The following is a 12,382-nucleotide window of genomic DNA, read 5'->3' on the forward strand; positions in this document are numbered from 1 at the left end:
GTGCATCTTTCTGGGAACAGAAAATTTCATCTTTCTCCCATCTTTGAATTCTAATAAAAAGAAAGCCAATCCAAACCCACTTTCATCAAGTTTGATTCCTACTCAGAGCGACCCTATAGGACAGGATTTCCCCAGACTATAAATCTTGCAGGACCTGCTGACTTTCCAGTTAGCAGCCCAGTACTTAAGTCACTGTGCCACCAGTGCTCCTTCTTGGAACTCAGTACTATTAAAAGTGTACTTGAATCACCCATTGTCATTTCAACTAAGAGACACATGGAACCTGCAATCGAATATATGGCTTTTCTCTAAACAAAAGTATGAAACACATGGTTGGTTGTTTCAGCATACATGTTTCATTCCTCCTGTGAATTCTCTATCCTTATGTCTTTATATCAAAGCCTTTTCACCCAATTTTTCTTTCTTTTGAGCCAAAGTAAATGAAAGATTTGAGGTCTCTTAGTTATCCTTAGTTTGGGTTGGTTTTTTGTTTATTTGTTTGTTTTTGGTTTCTCCTCTATATATGAGAGAACTCTTTAAAGTTTCTTTCTAGAAAAAAAAAAATTAGTAAGTGCAGAGTAAATTCATTACATAGACCAAGGAATTTTAATGAAGTCTGAGATAACTTAAAATCAATATTTTAATAAAGTAAATCAACTTTGAATTCCATTTTCAAAATAATAAGAAATACACATTTTCAAAGATGTCGTTTGACATGCAAAAATCAAGTAGGTTAATTTATATTAATTGTTATAATTGCCTCCCACACAAAACCTGCTATGTTCTCTTTTTCTATAAGTTTTTAAAAATGTTTAGTGCTTGGAGATGCTCTTCATTAATATTCTCATGTGAATGTTCTTTTAAACGTTTTGATCAAATATTCTCAGCACTGTTATTTTCTGCCTTTTCAGAAGAAAAATCATTTGTGTGAATTGTCAGTTCAGTTTTTTCTTACTGCAAAATAATGAAAAATCAAGCATTGCCAAGAGTGTTTGAACAGAACTAATGATGCTAGGAAACCATAATAAGTAGAAACCCATAGACAAATCACTTGGGATACAGCACCGAGAAAGCACAAAATGCAACTAGACAAATGTTTATTGTTGCCATTGTGTTTGGAAGATATGAATGAACTGTCAATAATGCTGGATACAGAGTAGTTGGCAAAGAATTTGGCCCATTCTTGCCAAATTGTCAGAGAATACACATTTTGGTTTTTGTTTTGCTTTGGAGAGTGGGGTGGGGGGACTGGGAGACAGTGAGAGTAGAATGACAACCTGAGATTGTGTTAGGGATAGCTTTTGACAGTTTATAATTGCTAGAGTAAAATGTGAATACAGAATGAAATAGTAAATCCTTTGTCAGAAAATATTCAAATTTAATTTCTGATGTGCTTTTTGCTAAGTAATAGCACTGACGAAAACCAAAAAGCACTTACTGACTCAAGAAAAAAGAAAACAATAAGCCATCAAATGAAAAAACATCTTTTCATGTTTTTTGATACCTCTGTATTTTACATTCTGTTCCTCTTCCCACTCTCCAAAGCCTCCCTCAAGCTGCCAGCTGGAATATTTTGATTGAGAGACATACACATAAACAATTATACTTTGTGACATTTGATATAGCAAACCCAGAAGGCTGGAGATGGATTTAGTAAAGAATACACGACCATCTGAAGCCTCTTGGAAAGTTAGATAGGAAAAAATCTGAAAATTAGACTTGTCAGATTCATTTTTTAGTGTATCTGGCATCAAAACCAGAGGAAACAACAGTTTTTATGTAACTGTGTTTTATGTAAACTGTGTTCTGTGTATATTTTCCTAAATATGGGATTAGTGCCCATTAAGTAGATGTAAGCTTTTATTCTGCCTGACTAGATCTTGAACATAAAACTTTTGATGGCAGTGCATCAATACTTCAATCTAAGATTTTACCCCAATCTAGCAAGAATGAGGATCACAATGTGATGTCAAAGGGACCGATGGACAGCTCTTAAGTTTTATGACAAAATTCTATATGTATGTATGGCTATGTGTACATCTAACTGGTCCATCACATTCATTGATTCCCAAAGGGATCTGCTATTCCAAAGAGAAAGAACCATGGTCTTCCAAAAATCACTTCTTTCCAACCCACTCTGTTTCTCTCTTTGTCTTTTAACCTATGTATGTCAAGCTACTGCAGCTGACCTCTTCCTTGGACTCTTCTGACTTTTTTTATAATTTACAGTATTCTTTCCTTGCCCTCTTCCTTCTCTCTAGTAAGCTTTTCCTGTGTCAATATCCTTGATCACCTTTCTTTAACCTATTAGTTAAATGAAAATCTCTCTCTCAGCATTCTGCTCTTTTTTTTTTTTTATTGCTGTACTCATATGACTTCACCTACAATTCCAGATTGAAATTATTAGCTATATCCGTTCGTCCAATAGTAGTTCTAAGTTTATTTGCTTGCTAATATTTTTCAATTGTTGATATTGTGAAGTGCCGTAAAGTTGATTCTGACTCAAGTGACCGTATATATAGGTTTTCCAAGGAGCGACTGGTGAGTTTGAACCACCAAACTTGTGGTTAGCAGCCCAGTACTTATCCTACAATGTTTAGAAATGTAAATTTCTGCTCTGACAAAAATACCAAAAGCTCATCATCTTATTCATCTCCAGCATTCCCAGCCTTGAACCCAAATTAACACCCTTCATCATATGGACTTGGAGTTCTGGTGTAGTGCTGTACAATAGCTTACTAAGTCTTTGATCCATATTCTCCTTTAGTCTTTCTTTCCTCTACTTTCCTGATCCTATTGATTGACCATATGGCAAACTTAGTATTTTTAAAAACCTGATCACGTTAAAATCCTTCAGTGATTTCCCATAAAAAAAAAAAAAATCTTTCTGTGTTTCTATAACACTTGGTTTCAGTGATCTCAGTATTCTCTTAATATCTCTTCCTCTTTTTACCAATATATTTACTGGAATGTGAAATTATAAGTCTAACTATGTTTTTTCAGATTTTCAAATTATTGCTTTCTCATTATCTATACAAGTCCAGTAATCTTACCAGTCATTTGATAATGCAAACTTTCATTACCAATTTACTTACCACACAAGTCACTGTACCAAAAGGAAACGGTTAATGTTCAACCATTTCAAGAGGTAGCATACGATCCAGAGCCAATGCTACTGAAGGAGGAAATCCAAGGTACATTGAAGGAATTGGTGAGGAACAAGGCACCAGGAATTGATGGAATCAAAACTGAAATCTTTCAAGAAAGTGAGGCGGCACAGGAGGCACTCACTCATCTCTGCCAAGAAATTTGGAAGACAACTATCTGGCCTACTGATTGGAAGAGATCCATACTTGTACCCATTCCAAAAAGAGGTGACTCAGTGGAACGCGGAAATCATCAGGCAATATCTTTGATAGCCCATGGGAGTAAAGTTTTACTAAAGATAATACAGAAATGGTTGCAAGCATACATTGACAGAGAACTTCCAGAGGTTCAAGCCAGATTCAGAAGAGGCTGTGGAATGCGGGATATCATTGCTGATGTCCAATGGATCTTGGCTGAAAGCAGAGAATATCATAAAGATGTTTACCTGTGCTTTACTGGCTATGCAAAGGCTTTCAATTGTGTGGATCATGACAAACTATGGACAACATTGCGAAGTATAGTATTCTGGAACACTTAATTGTGCTCATGAGGAATCTGTACCTGGACCAAGAGGCAGTTGTTTGAACAGAACATGGGAACACTGAATGGTTTAAAATTAAGAAAGGTGTATGACAAGGTTGTATTCTTTCCCCATACTTATTCAACCTGTATGCTGAGAAAATAATACTAGACGCTGAGTTATATGAAGAAAAATGTGGCATCAGGATTGGAGGAAGACTCATTAACAACCTGCGATATGCAGATGATACAACTTTGCTTGCTGAAAGTGAAGAGGACTTAGAACATTTACTGATGAACATCAAAGAGCACAGCCTTCAGTATGGATTACATCTCAATGTCAAGAAAACAAAAATCCTCACCACTGGACCAATAAACAACATTGTTATCAATGGAGAAAAGATTGAAGTTGTCAAGGACTTCATTCTTCTTGGATCAACTATCAACCCTCATGGAAGCGGCAGTCAAAAAATCAAACAACGTATTGCATTTGGCAAATCTGCTGCACAAGAACTTTTAAAAGTGTTTAAGATTAAAGATGTCAGCTTGAGGACTAAGGTGAACCTGACCCAAACCATGGTATTTTTCAATCACCTCATATGCATGCGAAAGCTGGACAGTGAATAAGGAAGATAGTAGAAGCATTGATGCTTTTGAGTTATGGTGTTGGAGGAGAATACTGAAAGTACCATGGGCTGCCAAAAGAACCAACAGAACTGCTCTGGAAGAAGTGCAGCCAGAGTGCTCCTTAGAGGCCAAGATGACCAAACTTCATCTCTCATACATCAGACATATTGTGAGGAGGGACCAGTCACTGGAGAAGCATATCATGTTTGGTGGAGGGTCAGAGATAAAGATGAAGACCCCCAATGAGATGGATTGGTCAAATGGCAACATCGATGGACCCAAGCGTGGCAACAGTAGTGAGGTTGGCCTAGGGTCAAGCAGTGTTACCTTCTGCTGTGCATAAGGTCGCTATGGCTTGGTATTGACTGGATGGCACCTAACAAAAACAGCAACAATTTAATCTCACAAACTAAACACCACTAGCTATATGTTTTCCCTCTATTTAGAATGCACTTCTCCCAACTTTAAACATCAAATTCTTAAAAATCTAGAATAGAGAGGGTTAATGGCAAATAATGCGACCCCCCTGAAAATCTTTCCCAGCAGTTACAAGTAATTTTCATACATTTTGCTAAAATCTTTTGGTCTGCAGTTTTTTGAAGTAATATGTTCTTTTAAATTGTGATTTATAGTATATAACTGTTCATTGTTTTGACTGATTATATGCAACTTTTCTACTCTCTTTTTCAACAAATGTAGTCAATTTGATTTCTGTGTATTACATCTGTTGAAGTTCATGTATATAGATGTCTTTTGTGTTGTTTAAAAATATGTATTCGAAATGAAAGAGTCATTGACTTTCCAAAATTCTATCGTGTGATCTCCAGCATCATTTCTGTCATGGAGGTCATATTTCCATCTACTAACCTTTCCTCTTTGTTTCCAACCTTTGCATTCCAATTGCAAGTAACTATCAATACATCTTGTTTGCATGTTTGATCAATTTCAGACTGAAGAAGTTGGTAGAATTCTTCAATTTCATCATTACTGGGTTTAGTGGTTGGTACATATATTTGAATTATAATGGTATTAAATGGTCTTCCCTGTTTTTTGTTATTGTTAAGTTCCTTTAAGTTGGTGCTGACTCACAGAGACCCTGTGTGTGGTTTCTAAGGCTTTAAATCTTCCCGGGAGCAGAAAGCCTTATCTTTCTCCCATGGAACTACTGGTGGGCTTGAACCATGGACAGTGTGGCTCACAGTCCAGTGTTTATCATATGGAACCACCACAAGCCCAGTGCTCCTAGTAGGCATGTGAATATTATCTTATCACAGACATTATACTTTAAGACAGGTCCTGAAATGTTCTTTTTGATGATGAATATGATGCCATTTCTCTTCAATTTGCCATTCTTGATATTGTAAAACATGTGATTGTCAGATTCAAAATAGCCAATAACAGGACCTAGGATATCCATGTTTATGCTTTCTAATTAATTTTTGACAATTTCTTCCTAGATTTATACTAAATACATTCAATGTTCTGATTATTAATGGATGTTTGTTGCAGTTTCTCTTCATTTTGTGTTGTGCTCCATCAACAAATTAAAGTCCCCTTTACTTTACTTCATTTGTGCCATCATGGTCAACTCTACTTGAAGATACAGCTCTTCCCTAGTCATATTTGAGTGCCTTCTAACACAAGGGGCTCATCACTCTATCTGACAATTTTCTGATGCTATTTATATATTTCAGCATTCAATATTCTGGTGCTATCTGACAGTGTTCTACTGCTATTCATAAGGTTTTCAGTTGCTAAACATTCAGAAGTAGTCCTCTCCTCCTTCCTAGTCTGTTTCAATCTGTGAAAGCTCAGATGCAACCTTTCCACCATGGGTGCTCCTGATGATATTTAAAATACCTGTGATACAGCTTCCAGCATTACAGCAACATACAAGCCACTACAACACCACAAATTGGCAGTCAAGTAGTGGGTAACATTGTATTGAAATCATTTATCATATTTAAATATCAGTCCCTTAGGTAGAAACTCATATAGTTTATGAGGTAAGATTACCAGTTTAACTCCCGTGCCCAGAAAAGTACCTGATGCAGTTCTTAATATAGGGCAAACTTAACTTGAACTCTGTAATAGCAAGAACACTACTTCAGATTTTTGTATATTTCCAATACTTGGTCTAGGGTTGTAAACATAGTTGTTAAGTGCCATGGAGTTGATTCTGACTCATAGAAACAGGGTTTTTGAGGAGCAACTGGTAGGTTTGAACCCCTGACCTTGTGGTTTGCAAACCAGTGTTTATCTTACAGTGCCACAACTGGAGTCTATAAACATAGTGGGTAATGAATATTTTATATCTGAATGAATGGTTTAATATTGCTAGATCAATGATATGAATTTTATTTTTATCTTTTTATGTAAATGAAACTCTCTAGACAATTCATAATTTTATTTATTTATTTTATATTCTCTGATTTAGGCAATTTAATTTATGTGCCTGGCTCAGTATGAGACAAATAGTATTTTACTCCTCAATAAATTTTATATTTTAACTTATATGAATATATTAACAATGCCTCAAAACCCTAGCTAGACATGATTGTTTTATTTTCTTCTACTTTTAATTTTAAAACTTGTATTACAGATAGTGGGAGTTGGCATCCAGGATGAATAGTTCACATATTTACCCACCTGCCAAAAATTGGGATCATGGAATTTTTTTTTAACCCTCAGCAAGATTTACAAATTTAAAATGTCATTGTACATATGCAAATATTATGGAAATGCTTTTACTGATTAGGATAACTCTGAAAAACCTAATTACATTCCTGGCCTACCCATCTGTGAGAGCAGTCAATCAGCAAACTGGTTATCATACTTAGATTAAAAGCTACTTTGCAGTAATAATACCTGTTATGTAACTGAGAAGCTCAAGAACTGCTAAACACTATTATCAAGTGACCCAGTGAAAAATAAAAAAAGAGTTGTCTTTGTTTAATTACACAGCAATTTCATGCAGATTATAATATGAAACCATACTTTTCTCAGAGTATTAGGGCTGCATTTTAAAATGTACCCATCTAGCTCAAATTGGAAATAAAATATTAAAAGTATCAGTGGAAATTTAGGGTGTCATTTTGGATTTAACTTATCTTTGAAATAGTAGTTTGTTAAAATTGTTTTAATCATTGAAATACCCAAAATACTAATGTGATCTGAGTATGTTTCATTTTTTAGAAGAATGCATGCCTTGAACTCTTTTTAGTTTTATTTTCAGAAGAAAACCACTGAGAAATTGCTGTTGTGTTCAGAGTTTTGTATTTAATGTAGGTGTGTTCTCTACTAGCTTTTTTGCTTTTTCCTTTTCCTTTCTCTCTTTCCTTCAAATAATATATGTTTATAGTATATACAAGGAGCTCTGGTAGCATAGTGGTTACGAGTCAGGCTGCTAACCTCAAGATCAGCAGTTCGAAACTACCAGCTGTTCTGTGGGAGAAAGATGAGGCTTTCTGCTTCTGGAAACCCTGTGCAGGGTCTCTGTGAGTCAGAACCAAGTCCACAGTACTTAACAACAACAACATAGTGTATATATGTACTCTCAGCTATATATGTTCTTTGTTTTGTAGGCTAAGGTTTTATATCAATGGAATGGTATATGTGTTTTAATGAACGGTACCAATCATGTGATGACAGAGTGATCTTCCTAAAATGTGAATTGCTTGCCATGGGGTATACATATATAATTTATATGCTTTTTTTTTTTTTTTTTAAGGAAGTACAACAATATCTAGCTAATCTGGCTGAACAGTGCAGTGCTGATAATAATGGTGTGGAGCTTCCAGTTGTAATAATTCTTGATAATCTTCATCACGTGGGTTCTTTAAGTGATATCTTCAATGGTTTTCTCAACTGTAAATATAACAAATGGTATGCTTATCAAAATTTTAAATGATTAAATATGAAAAAAATATGATCAAATTTGCATTCTTATGCCTTTATAATTTTTAGAAGTAAAATGAGTGTCACTGATTTAAGAAACCCTCATTAATATTATAATATATTGTCAAGGAATCCTTATATATCAACATATATATTAGTTGTAACACTACCAAATTTCCTAATCAAGGAATCGCTGCTATTGATGCAAACCTTTAAAGTCTAAGCTGCATAAAATAAGTGGTGAAGCAAGAATATAAATTATCTTATATTAGTTTTGCCAGAGTGCTCCTTGGAGGCCAGGATGGCCTGACTTCATCTCTCATACTTCGGTCATATTGTCAGGAGGGACCAGTTAATGATGAAGGATATCATATTTGGTAAGGTGGAGGGTCAGAGAAAAAGAGGAAGACCTGTAGATGAATTGGCAAATTAGCAGCATCGACGGGCTTAAGTGTGGTAACAATTGTGAGATTAGTTTAGGACCAGGCAATGTTTGATTCTGTTGCTCATAGGGTCACTATAAGTTGTTACCAACTTGATGGCACCTAACAACATGTTAGTTGTGTTGTCGTTAAATGCAGTTGAGTCAGTTCTGACTCATAGAGATCCTGTATATGGTTTCTGTGCAGTGACTGGTGAGTTTGGACCATCGACCTTGGCGGTTTAAACCTACTGTGCAGTCCAGTGCATTATCCTACAGTGCCACACCAGGACTCCATTATGTTATTTAGAATCTGTAAAAATAGCTGTGAAGTACTTGGTTAGAAAAAAAATAAAATTAGGTTTATAAGTGATAAGATGTTAGAATGTGGTGAGACTGGTGTGGTTATCCTAACCTCTTCATTGTAAATGGATACACTTAGCCCTGAGAGGAGAAATGATGCCTCTGTATGCCAGAACTGAAATTAGCATTACAAATCTTAATTTCCATCCCAATGATACTTGTTATTTTCCAACCTCAAATTACAAAATTATTGTTTTAGAACCCAGTATCAAAATGGAATTATTCATATTCATATGAATTGTTTTCTAAGCAGTTTTACTACATTAGTTTCTTTTATTCTCATTGTTTCTTAATTTACCTTCCTGTACTTTTTTTTTTTCTTTTCCTCTCAGTCCTTATATTATTGGGACAATGAATCAGGGAGTTTCTTTGTCGCCAAATCTAGAGCTGCATCACAATTTCAGGTAAAAATAGATCATATGTATGTGTATACGTACCTTGTGTTTGTGTGTTTGTTTTTTTATTGTCGCTTTTACTTTGTTTTTGTTTTGTTTTTTTCTATTTTCAAGTTGACAGATTCTGCCAGTGGCAACGTGTGATGTGCAAACAGTTCTCACTTCTTCATATCCTTTTTGTCCAGCAGAGATTTTATGATCCTCTCCTTGTAATCAGAAGTCTTTAGAAAAAAATACTTTCCTGCTCACTCTCTCACTTTTCTTCTGACTGTGAGGAATGTGAAGAGAGTTCCTATTTCAGGATTTGTGATTCTCCTACAGAAAAGTGCTCAGCATGTATCCTCCTCCCACTCACCTCTGACGCACATGAGCTCCTCTTCAGCTCAAAGAAGAAGTTAAGTTAAAGCTGTAAAGCTAATAAACTTCTTAACCCCTTTGATGGTAGGGCTCTTCTTCCATTGAAATAGGAACATAGCAACTTTACATTGAACAGGGAATCACTATGGACTTAAATTTTAATATATATAAAATAGTTTATCTCTTTTTCTAGGTGGGTACTATGTGCAAACCACACAGAACCAGTGAAAGGCTTTCTAGGCAGATATCTTCGAAGGAAATTGATAGAAATAGAAATTGAAAGAAACGTACGCAATAATGACCTAGTCAAAATTATAGACTGGATTCCTAAGACGTGGCATCATCTCAACAGTTTTTTGGAAACACACAGTTCTTCTGATGTTACCATAGGTAAGTTTCAAAATTACAACTCAGGTAATCCCTGGGTTATGATTGTCTGACTTATAGACACCCCATAGACAACTTGCTCTTACTGGTCCTTATTTTGAAAGGACTGAATCAACTCCTACTCACAACAAATTCTTTCATCACAATCACTTTAACTTGCTGCATGTACAGCTTCTAAATTCTTGAAAGGCTTTGGACCTTTTCTTGCACTAAAGTAAGGCTAATCAAGAGATGTATACACCTGTACTGGCTTACCTACAAAGTCGACTTAAAGATACACTTACACATGGGCCCATTCATAACCTGATGTTGTTGTTGTTGTTAAGTACCATGGAGTTGGTTCCGACTCATAGTGACCCTACACAGGGTTTCCGAGGCTGCAAATCTTTACAGAAGCAGAAAGACTCATCTTTCTCCTGCGGAACAGCAGGTAGTTTCAAAGTGCGGACCTTCTAGTGATCAGCCCGGTTGGATTCGTAACCACTACACTATCAGAGCTCCTTTACACCTATAACCTGTCACCCATTCACCAGAAACAATGGGTGACAGACCATAATGAGCAAAGCTAATGTTTGCCAAGCTTCTAAAGATTAAAGTTTATCTTTTTCCCTTCTGAAAGTTTGCTTTCTTTTAAACTTTGTCTAATTAAAATTAGATTAATTTTTATCAAACATTCATAGTTTATAAAATCTCAAATTACTGATAACAAGTAAGTTTAATATCGATTGTTGCTGTAGTTGTTACAGACTGTTGAGTCGGTTCCACTCATAGCAACCCCCTGTACAGGGTTTCCGAGGAGCGGGTGGTGAGTTTGAACACCTGACAGTGTGGTTCACACTGACCTTGTGGTCCAGGGCTTATCCTACATTGTCACATCAAACTCCTAATCTATAGATAAATACCTAATCTAATTGGTAGATAAATATCCAAAAACCATCTGACCATTTGAAATAAACAGTATTTCTTTAAGCTACCTTTGTTATGATAAAAACAAGTTTTAGCTTATGACACCTATTAAATATAGTTGTAAAAAAAAGATAAAGACAATTTAGGTATTTAATATTTATTCAAGCAGTCCTGTTAAGCATTGGGCTACAGTTGTAAGGTTGACAGTCTGTCCCCACCCAGTGACTCCATAGGAGAAAAAACCTGGCAATCAATTCCTATAATTATTACAGCCTAGAAAACCCAATGGTGCAGTTCTACTCTGTCACATTGGGTCACCGTGACTCAAAAATAGACTCAATGGCAAGTCACAACAGCAATATTTTTTTTTCAAGAAAAAAAATTTTGAATTATGTTTCTTTAATTGACACAAAGATGTTTATTTTTGTATTTTTTTTTCAAGAAAAAAAATTTTGAATTATGTTTCTTTAATTGACACAAAGATGTTTATTTTTGTATTTCTTCTTAAGTTGATTACATGGAAGTCCCTTTCACATCTGTATGAATCACTAAGATTTACTTAGTAAAGACAGTTTGGAGATTAGAAGGAAATTTTCAAATTTGGGCAACAGAAGCTCTAGACTGTGTCCCACTTCTGAAAATAACATTTTCTATTCGGCAATGCTTTTCAGCACAGTTTCCTCTTTTGTAAAATGGAGCAGGTGGACTGCATTATGACATTTAAGATTTCTCCTAACTATATAATATCTTAAGCTAATAGATTAAGATTTCATTATAAAAAGAAATAAGATGCAAGGATATTTTGTCTTTAGTAAAATATATGATAAAAATAATGAAACTATCCAAGATTATTATTTTGTAAAAAAATCATGCAAAAATTATAAGCCCCTGAAAATAGTGCATAAAGATATGTTTATATTGTTCAAAGTAATACCTCTAGAAAATGTTTTGTTATTTGTTTCTTTCCAGGTCCCCGCCTCTTCCTTCCTTGTCCCATGGATGTAGAAGGTTCTAGAGTGTGGTTCATGGATCTCTGGAACTATTCTTTGGTACCTTATATTCTGGAGGCAGTGAGAGAAGGTCTTCAGGTAGTCTTCAGTGGTCTTTACTACCTTATAAAATGAAAACAAATTCTTTCTTTAGAGCCAAAACTTTAATTTCCATGGGTATTTCTGCAAAAAAGAAAAGAAAAAAACCATAAAGGCATGCATTATATATAGTGCTAAAGTAAGAATGACTAGTACACAATACTTGTCTATTCCAAAAACAGATATTGTTGTTGTTGTTAAGTGCCGTCGAGTCGGTTCCGACCCATAGCGACCCTGTACAGGGTTTCCGAGGGTGTAAATCCTTACGGGAGTAG

General features: G+C 35.3%; 1 protein-coding gene across 1 annotated transcript in view; it reads left to right on the top strand.

Moving 5' to 3' along the window:
- Positions 1-12,382, top strand: part of NAV3 (neuron navigator 3) — a gene marked incomplete at its 5' end in the record, with an annotated part of 142,797 nt that overhangs the window by 124,256 nt on the left and 6,159 nt on the right. Inside the window, 4 exons of the mRNA XM_006877704.1 lie at positions 8,024-8,178; positions 9,307-9,378; positions 9,920-10,116; positions 11,989-12,107. Of these exons, the coding sequence (XP_006877766.1) occupies positions 8,024-8,178; positions 9,307-9,378; positions 9,920-10,116; positions 11,989-12,107 (543 nt within the window). The remainder of the gene's footprint in view (positions 1-8,023; positions 8,179-9,306; positions 9,379-9,919; positions 10,117-11,988; positions 12,108-12,382) is intronic.

This window comes from Chrysochloris asiatica, unplaced genomic scaffold (assembly GCF_000296735.1).
Source record: "Chrysochloris asiatica unplaced genomic scaffold, ChrAsi1.0 scaffold00560, whole genome shotgun sequence".
NCBI lineage: Eukaryota > Metazoa > Chordata > Mammalia > Afrosoricida > Chrysochloridae > Chrysochloris > Chrysochloris asiatica.